This window comes from Medicago sativa, chromosome 1 (assembly GCF_051527215.1).
Source record: "Medicago sativa cultivar Bolivia chromosome 1, Bolivia_mono, whole genome shotgun sequence".
Classification (NCBI taxonomy): domain Eukaryota; kingdom Viridiplantae; phylum Streptophyta; class Magnoliopsida; order Fabales; family Fabaceae; genus Medicago; species Medicago sativa.
Window position 1 is genome coordinate 68,401,402 of NC_140749.1, and position 20,065 is coordinate 68,421,466.

General features: G+C 32.9%; 5 protein-coding genes and 2 non-coding genes across 9 annotated transcripts; 5 read left to right on the forward strand and 2 right to left on the reverse strand.

Annotated features, from left to right (window-relative positions):
• Window positions 1–278: 278 nt before the first annotated feature.
• Window positions 279–4,266, reverse strand: UAH (ureidoglycolate amidohydrolase). 2 transcript variants are annotated; one of them, XM_085731042.1, is made up of 12 exons: window positions 4,012–4,266; window positions 3,842–3,927; window positions 3,187–3,261; window positions 2,890–3,018; window positions 2,284–2,370; window positions 1,996–2,198; window positions 1,812–1,914; window positions 1,511–1,602; window positions 1,378–1,440; window positions 920–1,160; window positions 771–811; window positions 279–471 (listed from the first exon to the last, which is right to left on the reverse strand). In XM_085731042.1, the coding sequence occupies exons 1-12, from the start codon at window positions 4,210–4,212 to the stop codon at window positions 374–376; spliced, it is 1,419 nt and encodes a 472-aa protein (XP_085587168.1). In that variant the 5' UTR covers window positions 4,213–4,266; the 3' UTR covers window positions 279–373. The 2 variants fall into 2 exon arrangements, with proteins under 2 accessions (XP_085587168.1, XP_085587159.1); XM_085731033.1 differs by having other exon boundaries at window positions 1,812–2,198.
• A 1,291-nt stretch (window positions 4,267–5,557) lies between these two features.
• Window positions 5,558–5,630, reverse strand: TRNAR-UCU (transfer RNA arginine (anticodon UCU)). The gene has a single exon. It is a non-coding gene; the product is annotated as a tRNA-Arg (tRNA).
• Window positions 5,623–10,147, forward strand: LOC146956710 (DNA repair protein XRCC4-like). Its single transcript, XM_085731056.1, has 5 exons — window positions 5,623–5,897; window positions 5,982–6,124; window positions 6,879–7,007; window positions 9,147–9,269; window positions 9,579–10,147. Exons 1-5 carry the CDS (start codon window positions 5,762–5,764, stop codon window positions 9,816–9,818), a joined length of 771 nt encoding a protein of 256 aa, XP_085587182.1. The 5' UTR covers window positions 5,623–5,761; the 3' UTR covers window positions 9,819–10,147.
• LOC146956711 (RNase MRP) lies at window positions 8,220–8,630 on the forward strand. Its single transcript, XR_015025080.1, has one exon.
• Window positions 10,148–10,724: 577 nt separating the features above from the next.
• Window positions 10,725–11,359, forward strand: LOC146956712 (inhibitor of trypsin and hageman factor-like). The gene is made up of 2 exons (XM_085731068.1): window positions 10,725–10,836; window positions 10,941–11,359. Exons 1-2 carry the CDS (start codon window positions 10,813–10,815, stop codon window positions 11,127–11,129), a joined length of 213 nt encoding a protein of 70 aa, XP_085587194.1. The 5' UTR covers window positions 10,725–10,812; the 3' UTR covers window positions 11,130–11,359.
• On the forward strand, window positions 10,725–15,012 carry LOC146956713 (inhibitor of trypsin and hageman factor-like). 2 transcript variants are annotated; one of them, XM_085731082.1, is made up of 2 exons: window positions 10,725–10,831; window positions 14,614–15,012. In XM_085731082.1, the coding sequence occupies exons 1-2, from the start codon at window positions 10,813–10,815 to the stop codon at window positions 14,805–14,807; spliced, it is 213 nt and encodes a 70-aa protein (XP_085587208.1). In that variant the 5' UTR covers window positions 10,725–10,812; the 3' UTR covers window positions 14,808–15,012. The 2 variants fall into 2 exon arrangements, with proteins under 2 accessions (XP_085587208.1, XP_085587204.1); XM_085731078.1 differs by lacking the exon at window positions 10,725–10,831 and adding an exon at window positions 14,425–14,472.
• Window positions 15,013–18,633: 3,621 nt separating this feature from the next.
• Window positions 18,634–19,648, forward strand: LOC146956714 (uncharacterized). The gene has a single exon (XM_085731092.1). It carries the CDS (start codon window positions 18,858–18,860, stop codon window positions 19,419–19,421), a length of 564 nt encoding a protein of 187 aa, XP_085587218.1. The 5' UTR covers window positions 18,634–18,857; the 3' UTR covers window positions 19,422–19,648.
• The last annotated feature ends 417 nt before the right edge of the window (window positions 19,649–20,065 follow it).

The window sequence follows — 20,065 nt, forward strand, 5'->3', positions numbered from 1 at the left end:
TTTCCTTGTTCTGCAATGATAGTCAATACAAGTAATTACATAAGATACTACTGAAGGGACAATTTGGCTAAGGTGAAAGCCAATACTTTTACACCATTTGACATATCTTTTATACTAGCAAACTCTTCAGGCTTATGGCTGTATCCTGCGAAAGCGACGACGACAAGAATATTAACAAATTATTTTTCTTTATAAATCAGTTAGTAAAAGTAATTGATTGAGTTAACACCTATTCAACTCTATCTAACACTGACAGGCACCAATAGCAGACATGTGGCTAAGGTGAAATTTATTTAATTACTAAGCTGTAACAGAAATAAATTACATTTCCTTGTTCTGCAATGATAGTCAATACAAGTAATTACATAAGATACTACTGAAGGGACAATTTGGCTAAGGTGAAAGCCAATACTTTTACACCATTTGACATATCTTTTATACTAGCAAACTCTTCAGGCTTATGGCTGTATCCTGCGAAAGCGACGACGACAAGAATATTGACAAATTATTTTTCTTTATAAATCAGTTAGTAAAAGTAATTGATTGAGTTAACACCTATTCAACTCTATCTAACACTGACAGGCACCAATAGCAGACATGTGGCAACGATGATAATTTGAGAAAACAGAAGCAATTGTTGAATGTAATAACATGTGCGGTTTTTGTCTGTGTCGGTACTACAAGATTCAACTTGCTTGTTGATTGCAAAAACAATTGGATAGCTTGTATCAGATTGATGTATATAGCAAAAAAAACTGAACAGTAAATACCTTTGTAACATGGAATGAAAATCATGCCCATTGGAGACACCCTGCAATTACATAACGTACATGAGAAGCAGATATTTTATATAAGCACAATCCACTGTGTAATATTTCCTGCTAAGTTAAAACATTTTAACTTATCTTCCTGCAAATACCTGGCCATAAACAAAGAGTCATGATAGGCTCTACTAATCATCAACTTGCTCGTCAAGTTTAACTCTTTTGTTGCAGCTTCCACTGCATTGACGACTGCTTCATCAGATAGGGCCGGTGGATCCTGATTGATGATATGAAACTCAGTGAGCTTGACACCTCGGGTTTTAGTTATTCTAATTGCTGTTTCGTGAATTTTTTCAATAACTTGGTTTCTTCTTTCCTCATCAATGTCTCTAGTATCTGCAGCAACACAAACCAATTACATATTAAATATCTATATGAGTGTGTGACCAAGTATATTATACTTGCAACTGGAAATATTAGTCAGTAGAGAGGGAAATAATCTAAGCAATTCTCAGAATTGAAAAAAATAAACAACTATTGGATGGCCAAACTACTTGTATTTAAACACTGTAAGAATGCCAGGTATGACTCAAATTGTCGTGAATATACGTACCAATTTCTATGTGCGATTTGCTAGGGATGCTATTGATTGCTCCAGGATGCAGTTGCAGGATACCTTGTAAAATAAATTGTTTTGAATGAAGGCTCTTGATTAATCAAATCGAGGTGCTACAATAATAACTTACCAACAGTGCCAACGGTATCAACAGACCCAGATTCCAAGACGTGTTTCTCAACTGTCAGGGCTAATTCAGCGGCTGCCAGACCAGCATCATTTCTGCTCCATGTGATTTAAAAATAATACTTTAAACATTAGATTTCAAGAATTGAGAATTTTAAATTCAAAAAGGATCAATGAAGCGAACTAGCGAATATTACATGATCAAGTGATAGTGTCGTACTTGACGCTACGATCCTTTTGCTTAAAAATATGAAGAAATTGAATAACATCAAAAAGAAAAATATATATTTAAAGATAGCAGCCACCTGTTAGGCATAAGGACGGCACCTGCATGGCCACCATTGCCTTCAAATTCAACCCTTAGACTTGCAGGAGCTGCAATGGCAGTGACTATGCCTATAGATATACCTGAGTCGAGAAACAAATGACGTATTATGATCACTGAAGTTTTAGCTAGTATAAAGATTATGTTAGTACAGAGATGTGTACCTTCGTCCTCCAGAATAGGCCCTTGTTCTATGTGCAATTCTACAAAAGCAGAATATGTTCCTTTGTTTAAAAATACACTCGATAAATCGTCTTCATCTCTTGCGTATCCAGCAGACCTTGCAGCATCTAAGAAGGATACGTTTTGGCTATCAGTTATAGTCTTTAGAGAATTTGCAAGATTCTCACTCCCAGCCAATAAGCGGCTGCACAAAGCAACAAATGTTGAAACTTAAAGTAGAATATGGTGTCTAACTTAGTCAATCAAAGTAACAATGGTATGCTTCTGACCTTCCTAAGCAACTTATTCCAAAGCGTGTGGGTTCTTCCGATGTAAATAATATGACTTCCAACGATCTTTTAGGTTTGAAACCAGACCTGTGAAGGCTTAGTCAGTATGGCAAACGTTGCTACTCACCTAAGTGGGTAATGATTGATCTGTGTAAATCACATCTTTGGAATTTGGATCTTTTTACATATAAGTAATTATAAGGAAATAGTTACTTGTGGAATTTCTTATTTCCACATTGTTGAACAAAAGTATTAAACACATACAGTATTGCATCGTTCATAAAATGGTTTAAACAATTATATGTTGGTTAAACATTAACTCAAACAAATTCATTGATTTTGTTCTAATCAAACATCAAATATTATAACGAGATACATACAGGTTTTTTCATTTTCACTTGGCTACGCTACTACATCTATATGCCCAATTCTTCCTTTGAAATAATTTGCAGCGAGACTATCAGAACGGTGAAAGGCCGTAGTAAGATTCAAGATGCTGAAACTTCAAGACTTGCTCGCTAATTATCAGAAGAAACAAATTAACGATTGTCGTACTTTAAACACTCAATTAAGTCCTATATCAGCAATAATAACAAAGACAAAAACCTTTTCAATACATTGATGGCTTCAACAGCGCCTAAAACCCCAACAACTCCATCATATTTTCCCGAGTAAGGTATAGCATCGATGTGAGAACCTGTTGCAACTGCAGCAAGCCCGGGTTCACTGCCATCCCTACATAAACCAAGCAAAGGTAAAGCTATATATTAGTTAATTAATTACCGCTAAACCGTAGCTAATAGAGGGAAGATTTAAGTGTTAATATGAACTTGAAGACCGAGTCAATGATAAGTTGATTGGAATCTAGATCCCAGAGAGAGCTTTTGAGGAATGAACACTCACCAACGACCAAATATGTTACCAACAGCATCCTCTCTTACAGATAGACCAGCAATTCCCATGAGATTTTTAACATACCTACAGATGCAAAACAAGAGTAAAGTTTATAAAGGTAAACATCTCACATTCTAAGGAGAAATATTGTCGAACACATTGACTACTTTGTTTAGAGTTAAATAGTTAATGTCATTCATTCATACAAAAATTAGCGAAACAAACACCCGCACATCCTTTTTGCACCATTAAATTCACCTTTGAATCAGCGAAGTACTATAGTCTATATCAACTAAGTTCTTTTGCACAGAATCATACCTAATTTTATAATCATACACAATAATTATCTCTTTTAGTCTATTCAAGAACTACCTGGAATTGTAGTGGTTGTACAATTCCATATGCCACTCTTCTTGTACTCACTGTCACTTCTAATAGAAAGTGTGTCTGGTGTCCGACGTGTGTCAGTGCCGACACCGACATATGTGATACTGATTACATTCAATTAATTCATCTTCTCAAATTATTACCGGTACAAATGTGTCAGTGTTGTGTCCGTACTTCATAGGTACACACTTTGCTCATCATCCAAGCCAACTAAAAAAATATCCAAAAACTGAAACTTTATATAGATATATACATACATTACTACATAAATAAATACCTTCGAGCTAAAACATCCTTATCAGTGTACAAAACCCTGGTTACTGATGGAGCAGGTGCATCAGAAAATGCAGAAAGTTCATCAATCTAAGAACAAAACAAAGAACAGTTCAAAATGTCAAAAACCAACAAAATAAAAGGATTTTTTGTGAATGATTGAGTGTACTGTACCTGGTTTTGCAGAGTCTGAGCATCATAGGATAGTGAAGAGAAGGAAGTGGGTTCAAGAATTGAGTAACCGGAAAATTGTTCCATGGTTGAGATGATTGAAGGGTCGTGATCATGATGTTGATGTTGATGAGATGAAATTGAGGTGAAAAACAACAAGAGTAGAACAACAACAACAACATAGTTGTGATAGTGATGAACCATTTTTTGAGGTTGTTTTGTTATTGTTGATGTTTGTTGCTTAAATTCATTAGCCACTCGCTACTCATCAACAGTGACAAACATTTAAGATGACTTTGCACGTGAATGTGTTGTGACGACTCACGTGCAATACAAAAATCACTAATTTGTTTGTTAATTTATTTTAGGGGAATTTGTTAGCTAATTGTTGGGCTTAATTCACGTAATTTTTCAACTCAACACTTTTATTGTTTAATCAAGTTTGGAGTTTTTTTTCTTCTTATTTAATAAATTTTGTAGAGGGTAGAGAGGGTAGTTCCCTCTACAAAGTTAGAGGTTTTTAAGTCCATCATTCTATTTGTTTCATAGAGGGTTGTTGGCACTACATTTTTCACTTAACACTCTTGTATTGGTTCTTTTAGATGGGATGATCATACTCTACACAAATTCTTATAAACTTCAAGAGATACTATCTTTTAAAAATGTTAAATACTCCCTTGGTTCTAAAATGTGTTTTATTTTCTAAAAAAAATTGCTTAAATTGTTGTTTAAAATTTTACACATCGATAAGATGTAATAAAGTTATCAAAAGATGTACAGTTTTACAGCTAACCTTGTGTATTTCATTCATACCATTATTTTAAAATACATTCACTTTGGAAGCAGTGTGTTAGGGTGTGTTTGGCAGCGAGAAGAAAGTGAAAAGAGAGAAATAGGTGAGAGAGAGTATGAGAAGAGAGAAATAGATGAGAAATAGAGTAGATTTGATGGGTTGTTTGGTATAAGAGAAAAAAGAGAGAAATAGAAGAGAGAGAAGTGTGTTTAATTTTAAAAAGACAAAAATATCCTTGTACTTAATTTTGATTGATTTTTTCTTTTTGGTCAAGTTTATTTTGTCTTTTAATATAATTTAGTTATTAATTTACATAATTAATTTTATTATTATTTTAATAAGTAAATTAATTAAAACATACCCCTTGATAATAGCATATACCTTCACATGTTAGCATTCAATCAAAGAAAAATAACACATGAGCTTTGAAAAATAGGGGAGGACAGTTTTGGAATTAAACACGTCAAGACACTTTCTTCTCATAAGTGAAGAGAAATAAAAAGTAGGTGGGACCCATGAAATATAATCTCTCTTCAGCAACTCTCTTATGCTCCAAACTAGAGAAATGTCATCTCTCTTCAGACTTTCTCTCTCGGCAATCTCTCTCTCACGTAACTCTTTCGTTCCAAACACAGTGTTAGTAAATATTTTAAAGAAGATTAGTTTAGACAAGTAGCAAAAAATGAATGAAAAAAAAAATGATTAAATATCATTTTCCAATGACAAAATGAAAAAGAAAGAAGAAAGAAAAAAGAGCACGCCCAGTGGGACTCGAACCCACAATCGCTTGATTAGAAGTCAAGCGCCTTATCCATTAGGCCATGGGCGCCTTGTGATAACTCTTCCGTATTTTTAGTTTATATACTTTCTTCTACTAAACATTCGTAAAGTTTTTCAGTTTTGAGCGCCTTCAAATTGTTACAGTAATTTGTCTCCACCCAGATTTTTGAATTTTGATCGATGGAAGGGAAGAAAAGACACACATGCTTGAAACTACAACTCACCGAAGAAGAATCAATATTCGTGAAGGGTACATGGTTTAATACTCACTTCAACCTCTCCATCACCGACGGTTTCACCGCTTGGAACTGCAACGGTACTACTATTTCTAATAACCCTTTTCACTAATCTATCTTCAAGTTTTGATTTTGATTTGTGGGGTTGTTGAATTTTTTTTTAGCATCGGAAGATGAAGTGAAGCAGCGTGCTGCTCAGTGGGACCAGCCGGTGGAAGAGTACGTGGAATTGTCTGAGCGGTATTTGGGGTTTCAACAACCTGGGTCTGTTTATGCATTTGCTGATGCTGCTGATGCTCATAAGAGGGTACCTGCCAACTGTTTGTTATTTTTCGTAGACACCAACACTAACACTGACACGTTGACCTGAATAATAATTTGAGAAAAGAAAATACTTCAGTGTAATTATATGTGTCAGTGTCGGACACCTTTTGATTAGAAGTGTTGGTGTTATAGAATGTGGTATGATTGGTAGATAATTGAGTGCAGTAAACATATAGTAAAGGCTTATCAAACCGGTGTGCTTGAAAGGTCTTCTGTTTGGAGAAGTCAACCCCTTAAATACATATCTGGATCAACCAAAACAAAAAAAAAAAAAAATTATGTTTTAATTGGTAGAAGAAAATAATAATATGAAGTGAAATAGAAGGATACTAGTGTTAATTTTTTGAAATAGGATAAAAAATGTCACATGAAGTAATATGTTTAGTTCACTTGAACCCAATACCCACGGTTTAAGTAGTGCTTGCGTTAATGGTTGCGGTTACGTTGGGGGTCAAATATGGTTGATGTGTGTGGCCCCAATCGCAGTCACAGAGACAGCGAAAAACCTGATGTTGCAGTTGTAGACCTCTGTTTAAAACCTTACCAATGTATTTGTTTTTCTTCGATGTGAGGGTTTTTTTTGGGCTAGATATTCCATCGGAAAATATCTAATCAATTGTACAATAATTTTATAATATTCCATTTTTTATATCATTCTGTTTCACTCACCATTGAATATTCAGTCACGGAGACGGTCCTTTCACTACTGGCTATTAATGTTTGTGGGAATGTTGCAGTTGTCGTGGACGTTTGAGAAGGGAGGAATGACACTGCATTGGAGATGGAAATGCATGCAGTCTCCTGATTGTAAGAAAACTACGGCAGAAATATTGGACTTTCTCATGGATGCAAACATAAGGCTTAGTGTAAGATAACATTCTGCTTAACTTTTCTTTGTGCATTTTTCATACAAGAAATTTCAATCAGCCTCACTTGTATGTTTCGTGTTTCTCGATTTGTTTATTATGGTTATTACTTGGAGATGTCATGCTTGGGATGATAATGGTAACAAATAGGAATGTAATGTTTAACGGTGTGAAATTGGAGTTCAAAAGGAGGAATTATCAATTCTGTTACTACTTATTTTATGTGAAATGGTTTTTGATAGGTGAAATGGTAAAATCCTGTATATCATTGTTTCATTCCCAGTTTGTTGTTGTATTCAATTCGTGCAATTATTGTGTTATGCTCTTTGTGAGAAATCATTGTTTAGAGAAAGAACGATAAGCATTCTTGTTAGTTGTTACTCATAACCTCAATTCTAATCTTGAGAGAAAGTGCAAACATAGCTAGAACTAAATTGGGAAAATATTAATCCTTATTTAATCATATTGTGTTCATATTCTACCATTTAGGTAGAAATTTTAAATTACAGTTGGACTAAACATAACCTAATGCTAAGCTGGTCAAAAGAATACTGTTGTGTACTAGTGTGCAATCAATACCTCTTACATTATTAATTACCTTTAAATTTGAAATTGGAATTATTGTTCTTCCTGAAATTTGACATTTTCATGAAATATACTATACTATCAAGGATCTACTAAGTGGCTTGTGAGCGGGTAGGTTCATTTATTCTCCATTTTGTATATCACATGCCTTGTCTGGTCATATTCATACATCTGAAATGAGACACAAATAAGTTGGCTGTTATTTATGGAGTCAAATGATATCAACAGATCATAACAGTTGGTCTAATGTATCATACTTTTAATGTTCAGTAAATTACCAAAGATGAAAAAGACAACTTTCCTCATAGAAAGCCACAAAATGTATCTTTTTGATAATATAAAATGCCTTTTTTGAATTTCATCTCACTAGAAACATGAGTCTTAAACTTGAGTAAATATGGGGTTTCTAATTGCCATATGTTCCTCATTGCCATATGATGGTTCTCAGGTGGAATCAATATGCCTATTTTATGGATATTGAAACTTAAAGTATGTCAATGGAGGTGTTTGGTGTGTCATATTTGTTGCCTGTTTCTTATTTTTCTAGTTTAGATATTTAGTCCCACATCGTTAATATCAACTACTGTAATGGTGTTTATATTAAGCAAGAGTGCTCATAGTGCAACACATGGATTGAGATGATGTGGATGGGCCCATGCCAAGTGCTGGGCTCAGGAAAGTCCCCGGGCCCAATCTGCAGAAATGCAGGCCTGGAAACAGGTAAATCTTTGAGCTGGGGCTGGTTTCACACTTCAGGTGTGCAGGTGTGAGGGCTGAGACAAGTGTGGAGCCTTTGCCAGTGCCGCCAAAGAAAATTGGCCGATTCATACATACAGTCATTCACATGGTCCTTGTGACTAACAGAACGGGGCTTATGTCTCCAATCCAACAATTTTTTTTGTGGAGCCTTTGCCAGTGCCGCCAAACAATTTTTTTTGTGGAGCCTTTGCCAGTGCCGCCAAAGAAAATTGGCCGATTCATACAGTCATTCACATGGTCCTTGTGACTAACAGAACGGGGCTTATGTCTCCAATCCAACAATTTTTTTTTTTGATATTTTGATAAAAAATTATAATACCTTAATCATCTTTTGTAAAAATCATACTAGACTTAAAGATCAATTGCACGCTCTTTTCGTATGAACGAGATCAGGGAAATAATCTTTCTCATTTTTTTCAAATCCTGCTTGATTTGGTATAGTCAGTACTTGTATAGTTGTATCCCTCCTCCCTTTTATTTAGTTTTGAACATCATAGTTGGCCATGTTTGATTATATGCATTTTGTTCGAAGCCCAAGAATTCGATTCCAAAGAAATAACCCTTTTATACATAAATAGAAGAGAAATCTCTCTTCCGAGGGTTTACCCTTCATAATAGAGTCACTACTATATTCACAATGTTTACAATATTCAATAATGTTCGACTCTAACATTGTACATTATTCTATTTAATTATACAAATAGCCATATAATAACAACCTCCAATTAACTAACTAACTTTTATAACTACTTAAACTACAATTGTCCATTATTCTAACTCCCAAAACATCCACAGGAAGAAGTTGTCATAAAAACGGAATTGTTTGAGAAGACAAAATTAGAAGCTGAGAAGTGCTTGGCTCAGAGTGAGAGAATAGCCAATGAAAGGGTGGAATTTGAATCTCAAATCTATACAAAGGTAACTTTTTAACTTTCACTTTGTAGTTGTTTTACTGTTTGTCCATTGAAAATTTTGACCTGTATGGTTTACCGGCATAGCATGGTTACACCCTGTGTCACAGTAGAAAGCCATTGGTCCTACTCCTGATAGATTGCTGAAGCAACTAATTGATTGAACTAGTTGTAGTTTTTCCAATATTGACCTCATTTTACCTTGTTGTTTTATGATGCTTTTAATTACTTGTACTATGTTAATATTACAAAACTTTCGAATTTGGTCTCTGTTTTCATGTATTCGACTGAATCTGCATATGTTATTCTGTTTTAGTTTCTGGGTGTCTTAAATTCAAAGAAAGCAAAACTGAGAGAGCTTCGAGATCAGCTGTCAAAACAAGATAACGGGAACAAATCTCTTCAAGAGGAAGAAGACCCAGAAAAAACTGAGAGTTTTGATGAAGAAAGTGATGATGACAAAAGTGATGAAGATCCTCAAAAGTGTATTACTAGTTCTTCGAAGGATGTTGGAGCAAGTAAGCGTTCTCGTCCAAGGAGAACTAGACTCACATGACAAATTAGGGGAACTAGACTCACATGACAAATTTTCTGCACTCGCAAGTGTTTTGCTTTCACCATGGATTTCACATTTGTACAAAATTCACTTAAGTTGGATTACCACAAGCCCCTTGTGATATCTCTGTCTCATAATTGGTGGTGCAAACTAAATGCACCCCTAGAACTATGGTTTCACTTTTGAACTCTTACAAAAGAAGCGATAGTATTACAACCCCTACAATCAAGCATGGTAATACAAAGAATTGTACATTGCAAATCTAAAAACAATGTCGGTAGGTGCATCTATAATCTATAATATATGTGGACACCTTTTGAAAATATAAATATTTAAATGTATTAACTATCCTATATTATTATCAAATCGACTGTCCAAAAAATATTATAAACTTTATGGACCGTATTTATTTATCAATTACTGAAAATAGTTTGTGTATGTCATACGTGTCTCAACTCCCAACGCTTTGAAAATCGAAACCAAGTTCCGTGTAGATAATAACAGAGTTCCTTTGAACAGTCATGCAAAATATATTTTACTTTGTTCTCGTAGTATAATATGCTGCAAGTTCAATCCAATTCTTATCTTTTCTTGTATGTATTTAATCAATCCTTATCTTTATGACGTGTTTGTGCACACATATTAAATCCAAAAAGGCTGCACGAACACCTAGTGAGAACAAATTGTCAAGTGCCAATTCTATAACCATTTTGTTACCTAAAAAAATTAACATATATGCTTCTTAAACAAGAACACTGATTGCGTGATATCGTAAAATTTGGACAATATAATACACAAGTCAAATCATGGACCGTTCAACAACTTATGAGATTCCTGTAATAAAAAAAACCCATAAGGTTGCTACCAAAAACTACTATAAATACACTATTCATTGCAATGCATTATATATCCAAACACAAGAAGAATTGCAAAAAGAAAGAAAAAGGCACACAAAATAGTCATACATATTGAAGGATCAAAAAGGAAGAAAAAAATGTCTGATGAATGCAAAGGTAAGGTGTTTACATGCATATATATGATATGAATAATAAATTAAATGGTTTGTGAAATTTTTATTATAATTTGATGGTTGAATTAATCAATATTTTGTTCTCAGCTAAGAGCTCATGGCCAGAGTTGGTTGGAGTGGAAGGAAAGGTAGCAGAAGCTACAATTCAGAGGGAGAATCCATTGGTGAATGCCATCATTGTGCTAGAAGGATCTTCTGTCACCGACGACTTACGCAACGACAGGGTTTGGGTTTGGGTTAATAAAGATGGAATTGTCACTCAGGTTCCAACAATTGGATAGAAAGTGTCATGGAATTGAACTTGTATATATGCTCCAAGTCATAAATTTAATGTTTCAATAAGGAGCTAGTTTCTTTCCAATTGTATACTACTTATTATATATCATTTAAACATACATGTTTTGCATTGCAAATGCATATATAAATAATTTGTTTTTTATTTTCTATGCCAAGGAATTATATATGACACTGTACAAATATTGTCCAATAATATATAATTTGATTTGTTTCATCTCTTTTAGTTTTTGGTTCCTCTATTTTTTAAAAAATGGAGTTTTGGTTCTCCAATTTTACATTTTCCTGAATTTTCCACCCTAATCTCAATCTCATTTTAGGGTCATTTTTGCTGATGTTATCTATTCATTAGTGACGTGACGCACATTAATATGTATGTGCCCAAAAAATGTCTAATAACTTTTGCATAGTCAAGTTGGAAAAAATAACTTTTTATTGGGAATAAAACAAAGTGACCCCTTGACAAAAAAAATAAAATAAAACAAAGTGACCCGTAATTGCAAGGATATTTTGCATATTTAAGTCCAATATTTACGGTCAATTAATTGATCAATATTTGTTCCCCTAAAAAAAATTATCAATATTTGTTCGACTTTATTTCTAAATGAAATGTGATGAATTGAACTGTTTTACTATGCCCAACTACATATCTTTAACTTCAATTGTTTAATTATTGAATCATAATCACAATAGAAATTATCAGGTTAAAACCTAAACCTAAAAACTTTTTTTTTCTCCCAAATTACCCATTTTTCAAATTTATATACCAAAACACACATTTTTCCTAACAAAGTTAAATTGAACTCATTCACTCTATGAACCCCTGATCCTCCACTCTCTTTATCAAGACACAACTTTTCCTAATTTATTAAATGCAAGTAAATATCAAATGTTTCAGACTTTTTTTTCCTTTTTTTTTTCTTCGAAATTTTTTCTTTTTTTTAACTTCATCTTCAACCTTCATAGGGTCAGTTCGACCAGGTTGAAGACCCACGTAACCCAAAACATGAAAACCACTAATTCAAACCAATTTAACACCGAAATTTGAGATTTAAACAAATATTCTTGAAAAAAAAACATTTTATTTGTGATTTCAACAACGGTCAGAGCACATAACCGAATGAAACCCAACGATTCAAATTTATAGAAATTAAGAAATTCATCACAACAATCTTGTTCATCTCAAACCCATAAATTCATCCACAAATTCAACCCAAACTAATATATTCATCCCTAACAACACTTTGCAATTAGAAAATCTCACATGTTCGGATCTAAAGAATAAATCTCACATGTTTGTGATTTGTGAGAGTGTAAAGAGGTTGATGATGGTGAAGAAATGCGAGAACGATGGGAAGAGGTTGAGGCTTTGAGGCTCAGAGTCGCGACGGTGGATGTCGTGGAGTCAGTGGTGGATATGGTGGCAGAGGCGGCGACCATCTTGGAAGTGGTGGTGGATATGGTGGAGGAGACAGAGGTTATGGAGGTGGTAACCGTCGTGGAGACGGTGGAGGAGTCGGAGGTTTTGGAGGTGGCGGTAGTGGCTGTCGTGATGGAGGTGGATATGGTGGACGTTCATGAAAGAATAATCAGAAATTAATTAGTTAGGATCTAAAACAATAAATAAATAAATAAAGGGTCCTGTTAACCGGTGCCCCTGGGGCACTGGTTAAGCATACCATAAAATGGAATTATTACCATAAAAGGAAACTGTTTTTGACTTTATTATAAATTAATTACACAGTTTCAATGCATTAACTACTATATAATTTCCTTTTTCATATCCATAACCGGTGCCCCGGGGGCACTGGTTAGCATTTCCCATAAATAAATTGGAAAAATGTGTTGTTGAAATGGAGGAGAAGGAAGAAAAAGTCAAAAAGTAGAAAGGAAATAAATATAGTGTGAAAGGAAACACAATAACACTAGTGAGGTTCTTAATCTGATGATTCAAAAAATCTAATAAAACTAGTCTATGGTGGAACATATTGAGCAAACTGTAAAGGTACACGGTACAAACCATGCAACCATCAACATGACATGACATCATTTAAAAACGTGGTGCATTATTATTGGATGTAGGGTGACTTCACCGAAAAAGTCAATTGAAGAACTTCACCATAGAATTTTCCTTACCACAAGCTAGCCCCTTATGATATCTATGTCTCATAATCCATATAGAACTGTGTAAATCTTTCGTATTGTTCCTCGAACTAGAACTATGGTTTCACTTGTGAACTCTTACAAAAGAAGTGATAGTATTACAACCAGAGTCGTTTTTTGGGGAGTGCAAAGAGTTCAACCAAGCTGGGCCTTCCAAAGTGATGGGCCTGAAGAAAAAAATTATTGCTCAATATCTCCACCCCACTCAAAAAAGAAAAATAAACATGTTTCATGTTTCAATTTCTAAGTAAAAAAATCATGTTTCATGTTTCTATTTCTAAGTTAAAATCCATGTCCTTAGTAAAAATAATTGCTAATTTTTATTTCGATGGCTAATAATCATTATACGAGTGTTATTTTCACGTTAAATAGAACATTAATCTTTTAAAAAATTGTGCATTTTTTTTATTAGGGACATGTTTTTGCTATGAGAACCGATCCTTCAGTTTCATAAGGACGACCCTGGATACAACCCCTACAATCAATCATGGTAATACAAAGAATTGTACATTGCAAATCTAAAAACAATGTCGGTAGGTGCAAATATTAATCTATAATATATGTGGACACCTTTTGAAAAAATATTATAAACTTTATGAATTGTATTTATTTATTTATCAGTTACTGAAAATAGTTTGTATGTGTCACATATGTCTCAACTCTCAACGCTTTGAACATCCAAACCAAGTTCCGTGTACATAATAACAGAGTTCCTTTGAACAGTCATGCAAAATATTTTTTTTTTCTACGTGTTTGCTTTTGTTCTCGTAATATAATATGCTTCAAGTTCAATCCAATTCTTATCTTTATAGACTTGTTTGTGAAATATTAAATCCAAAAAGGCTGCACAAACACCTTATGAGAACAAATTGTCAAATGCCAATTCTATAACCATTTTGTTAACTAAAAAAAATTGACATATATATGCTTCTTAAATAAGAACACTGATTGCGTGATATCATAAAATTTGACAAAATAATAGCCGTACAAATTTGGACAATATAATACACAAGTCAAATCATGCACCGTTCAACAACCTATGAGATTTTTGTAATAAAAAAACCCATAAGGTTTCCACCAAAAACTACTATAAATACACCATACATTGCAATGCATTATATACCACAAACACAAATAGGCAAAAAAAAATGTCTGATGAATGCAAAGGTAAGGTGTTATAATATAAATATGCTTACATGCATATATATTTTTTGGTTACATTACATTCATATATGAATAATAAATTGAATGGTTTGTGAAATTTTTATTATAACTTGATGGTTGAATGAATCAATATTGTGTGGTCAGGTAAGAGTTCATGGCCAGAGTTGGTTGGAGTGGAAGGAAAGGTAGCAGAAGCTACAATTCAGAGGGAGAATCCATTGGTTGATGCCATCATTGTGCTAGAAGGAACTGATGTCCCCTTTGACTTCCGCTGTGACAGGGTTTGGGTTTGGGTTAATAAAGATGGAATTGTCTATCAGGTTCCAAAAATTGGATAGAAAGTTTCATGGAATTGAACTTGTATATATGCTCCAAGTTATAAATTTAATGTTACAATAAGGAGCTATAGTTTCTGTCCAATTCTATACTATACTACTATATGTTATTTAAACATACATGTTCTGCATTGCAAATGCATATATAAATAACTTGTAATTCGTTTTCTTTGGATATATATGACATTGCACAAATATTGTCCAATGATATATAATTTGATTTATTTCATCTGTTTTTGTTTTTTGTCCTCTATTTTCAAAAAAATTGAGTTTTGATTCCGAAGTCAAAAAATGATTTTTTGGTTCTTCAATTTTACATTTTCCTGTATTTTCCACCCTCATCTCATTTTAGGGTCATTTTTGCTAGGGTTCATCTTTTCATTAGTGATCTCTCAAAAAAAAAAAAAAAATCATTAGTGACGTGACAAACCTAATATGGTCACATTAATATTCATGTGTCCAAAAACTGTCTAATAAGCAATATCTGTAAACATGACGCAAGAATATGATGAAAGATGAAAGTTTAGAGAGATCAAAAGTGAAATTGGTCAAAAAAAAAAACCAGATTTTAAAAAAGTGAGGCTAAGATTTCTTTTCTTTTTTTTTTTAAAAAAAAAGAAAGGGAGAAATTGGCCTGCCACATCACAAAAAATTAGCCACATCAAATATTTTCAAACAAAAAATTAATCGAGGGACCAAATTAATAGGTTTTTTTTTGGAATTGCATAGTTAAATTGAAAAAAAAATTATTGCGAATAAAACAAAGTTACCCGTAATTGCAAGGATCTTTTTCATATTTATGGTAAAAAAAATTATCAATATTTGTTGGACTTTATTTTTAAATGAACCGTGATGGATTGAACTATTTTACCATGCCCAACTACATATCTCTAACCTCAGTTGTTTAACTAGTTAATCATAATTACAATATAAGATTAACATGCTAAAACCTAAAGCCTAAAAGCATTTTTTTTTTTACCCAAATTACCCCAATTTTCAAATTTATGTACCAAAACACACATTTTTCCTAACAAAGTTAAATTAAACTCCCTCACTCTATGAACCCCTAATCCTCTACTCTCTTTATCAAGACACACATTTTCCTAATTTATCCTATGAATTCTACGAGAAACATCATTCCCGCCTCATAAGAAAGACTTAAATAAGGATTTAATAGAAGAAATAATACATTTAGGAGCCTTAAATAAGGGAAAAAAAGCGACAAGACAATACAAATTTGAGAAGAACCCAAATCGCAACCCATGAAAAGATTTTTACTCTTCAAGATAGATAAGTTTTTCCTTATTTATAAACCAAGGGGTACCAAAATGGGGGAGATTGCCCAAGACCAAGATAATTAAAAGAGGTCGGACCAATTTTACAATTTAACACAGCAAAAGCCTCTACCAACCAATATGCAGCCACATTGATTCCAACCAATAAACTCCTATGAAAATCAACCTTTAGCCCTAAGATGAGATCTAAAAGGATAATAATCACCTTAAGAGTTCTAACGTTTGTCCAAAATTCTCATCCAAGATAAAGGTATAATCAACAAATTGCAAAAAAATATCTCCACCCTATGCCTCACAAAATTATGTGATTGGAAATGATTTTCAAAGTGATCGAAAACCACGACTTACACATCATACACATCTTCACCAAAGTACAACCGACATTAACACAATTGATGAAATTAATTCTCTTCCTACTAGCCATCGCCCCATAAAAAAATTGGAATTAGCACCACCTTCTTTAAACCATAACAACCTTGCCTTATGCCACTGCATGCTACAAATTATTCTAGACAAGAAAAAAAAACTTGAGATGAAACATAACGATATTCCTCCAACTCAGGAGCATCAAAACCATCCCCTTCATCCTTATTATAAAAATAAAGCAATCGATCCTAGCGTCATTTAAACAACTAGCAATATTTCTACCATACTTTAAGTGCCACTCGTTCAAGCTCCCTTTAATCAATTTTAATTTCTCATCCCAACAAACAACATGAAAAGATTGACATTGCTCTTTGACAAAATCCTTTTACCCCGGAAAATCTAGCACTTCAACATGCAAAGGTGTAGGACCCCAATTATCCTCGAATTAGAGCTAAATTCAATTGTCTTTTGAATTTCAACATGAAGAGGTATACATATTTAGTGTCCAACCCTTTCAAATAAAAATGCATCCGATGGAGGAAACCTATTAAAAAAATCAATTGGTTTTGATTTTTTGGACTTTTTATTACTTGTAATTTTTTGGATTATGAATCTCTCAAATTAGACCACTAAAATCCAATATACAAAATACTCATCCAATTGGACCTTTGCTAAAAAAATCAACAACAACAACAATGCAAGCAGTAGTAAAACAGTACTTATGTTGTTGTTTTCAAAATTCAATACTTAGTCTTTATCATATTAGTATAGATATCGTACTAAAACTTAGAATAATTGATTAATTAATAGGCAATTTAGCTAACTTTTCTACAAGGATGCCAATAAAACACGGATTATTTCAAAGACTATAAACCAAAAATCATAAAGTTCATGGTCAAGCTAATTATGCACTACACTACAAAGAAGACATTTGGTCTCTTTTAGAGATTTCTATTTTAAAATAACCAATAGGTTGCCATCAAATTATTCCTTGTGAACTGGCTCCACTCCCTTCTTTTTGATGATGTCAATAATTTATCGTTACATGTATATAATGAGTTAACATTGGATCAAATTAGCCCTAGCTTGTTACTATACTATTACTAGATGATAGTACAAATACATGGTACAGACAGATGTCTCTTGCTTTTGAAGAATGGGTGGCTAGAAAGCCTGTTAAATACTGCAAGTTATGCAACTGGCGAAATGCTAAATATAACAAGTATACTTTTCTATCTTAAAAACGTACGATAAAGACATTTGGAGTTATACTTTTTTTTAGATGTGACATTAATTAGGGATATACTTCAAAGTTCTAACGCGTTTTTGCTTGCATGTTCACTTTTTTTTAAGGGGATACTTGTATGTTCACATTGTACATTGTATTATTTATTTGTAAATTAAAATTCGACATTAAATAAAATGCATAAAATTTAAACGTTATGAAGACAATTCCCCCTCCATTATTACAAATATAAAACCTAAAATGCTATAGGACTCAATTTTTCGGTTGTAAGAAATCGATAAAGAAAATAAAGAAAAAAAAAACTAATACAGTATAAATAAAATGTTGAGATGAATGAGAGGAAAAACACAAATGAAGACATCCTATGTGGTCAAGTATTAATTTGATCTAGTATAGGCTTCTAGTTTCAAAATAAATATGATAATTTAATAGAAAAACGATAATATAATATGACCCATATAGGTTTAATTTCACCTCACCCCCAACAAAAAAAATTAAGACATCCTATATATGGGAATGCGAATTACTTGTGGATATGATGCTTTGATAAACAAAGAAAGGATAAAAGAATGTACTATATATCCATGCACCGTCCCATGCACATTCTGTTTGCATCTCATTAAATAATCATACCTTATATGGCAAATTATTTGACAGCCAAGACAGAAGAATAGAAGTTTGAAACACACTAAAAATGTATCATATGATTAATCCATTTGTGAGAATAAGTCACATTAACGCGGCAAAGAAGTTATACCAAAAGAAATTAAACAACTTCCTCATGAAAACAACATAAGCAGAAAGTGTAACCAAATCAATTAAATGGAAGTAAATAAAAATATTCCTCATCTTAGGTTATAGACTCATCTTAACATAGAGAGCCGGCTACATATTAGACAAATCCCATGAATATACGCCAAAACTATACTCTAAATTAATTGATGCATAACCGTGATTGCCACATAGACTTAACCAATTAGTAGTATTTCTCTTTCTTTAATTTTGACTCCATTATTACATTCCCATGCTTAGTATAAAAGCCCTTTCACCTTCACATAATTTTTTATACATACATTCTCTTCCATATATTAATTTTCCTACTCATAAAGTTGTATTCTAGTATTTTGTTTCTTTTGTTTTGGTAACATGAATTATTCAAGTGAAGAAGGTGATGATGGCAATGATCAAGGAAAAAGGCGTTCTTATGAATGCACATTTTGCAAAAGAGGATTCACAAATGCACAAGCTTTAGGTGGTCACATGAATATCCATAGGAAAGATAGAGCTAAGGCTAGTAAGCAACCAAATTCTTCTTCATCACAAATTGGAACCAAATTCTACACCAATGATGAAACTATGGTCTTTCCTTTTGCTTCAGAACAAAATTCCTTTGTTGGAAATTACCAACCTTCAAATATGCATGGTTATTCATATGAACAACCAAGATCATATGAATATCCAACAGCACCAAATTACCATGTTGGAAATTATCAACCTTCAAATGTGGATGGTTTTTCTTATGGATATCAAGGACCATCCAATTGGCATTTGAACCAAGAGCTTCAACATCCTGACTTGAGTCTTCAAATAGGTTCAAGTAATTATGTTGATAATACACATCATCCAAGAGTTAGGAGAGGAAATGATCAGGAGGAAAATGAAGTGGATTTGGAGCTAAGACTTGGTCAAGATTCAAGATTCATATCATAGTTTCATACTATATATTTCATCTTAATTAATTTTGAGGTATGTATTCACATTAATTTATTTAATTTTGTGTCCTTATAGATGCATGATTAAGTTATATTATTGTAGTTTACTAGTGAGAATAGTAATGTTTAACATTTGGGTACTGTAAGCATCTATCTCACAATTGAATTTGTGAATATATATAATTCAAGCAGTATATATATGAATTTTTCCTTTGTTGCATGCAATTGTTATGTATACAATCAGATTCTTTCTTGTCAAATAAGTATATCTATCTTATGATGTTTGAATATATTATCTATAAAGGTGATTAAAGTTCTCAAAAATTTATCTACCAAAATATAAAAGTTCCTCAAAAAAAAAAAAAAATCTTGTGTTATTAATTTTAATGAGGTGATGTTTTTGAAGTCGATACGTGATTACTTATAATCACCAATGCAAAGGAAAATAAGAATACTTTTGGGTAAAAAGAATATTAACGGGTAATTATAAGGACGATTTTTTTTTTTTTTTGAGTTTATCCATGTATATTAATCGATTAATGTCATTGTTGGTATTATTTAAATTTAGGGTGTTCGTGAGGGTAACGAGTAATAAAAAGAATTTGTGTTTCTATGAGATTTAATTTCATGGACGAGTATTGC

Coding starts and splice junctions, on each gene's coding strand:
- UAH (XM_085731033.1), bottom strand. CDS start 4,212: ATGGTTCATCACTATCACAACTATGTTGTTGTTGTTGTTCTACTCTTG. Junction 2,199..2,283: donor GGAATAAGTTGCTTAGGAAG/GTCAGAAGCATA, acceptor TGCTTTGTGCAG/CCGCTTATTGGCTGGGAGTG. Junction 1,603..1,811: donor GCCGTCCTTATGCCTAACAG/GTGGCTGCTATC, acceptor CACATGGAGCAG/AAATGATGCTGGTCTGGCAG.
- LOC146956710 (XM_085731056.1), top strand. CDS start 5,762: ATGGAAGGGAAGAAAAGACACACATGCTTGAAACTACAACTCACCGAA. Junction 5,898..5,981: donor CACCGCTTGGAACTGCAACG/GTACTACTATTT, acceptor ATTTTTTTTTAG/CATCGGAAGATGAAGTGAAG. Junction 6,125..6,878: donor CTGCTGATGCTCATAAGAGG/GTACCTGCCAAC, acceptor GGAATGTTGCAG/TTGTCGTGGACGTTTGAGAA.
- LOC146956712 (XM_085731068.1), top strand. CDS start 10,813: ATGTCTGATGAATGCAAAGGTAAG. Junction 10,837..10,940: donor CTGATGAATGCAAAGGTAAG/GTGTTTACATGC, acceptor TTCTCAGCTAAG/AGCTCATGGCCAGAGTTGGT.
- LOC146956714 (XM_085731092.1), top strand. CDS start 18,858: ATGAATTATTCAAGTGAAGAAGGTGATGATGGCAATGATCAAGGAAAA.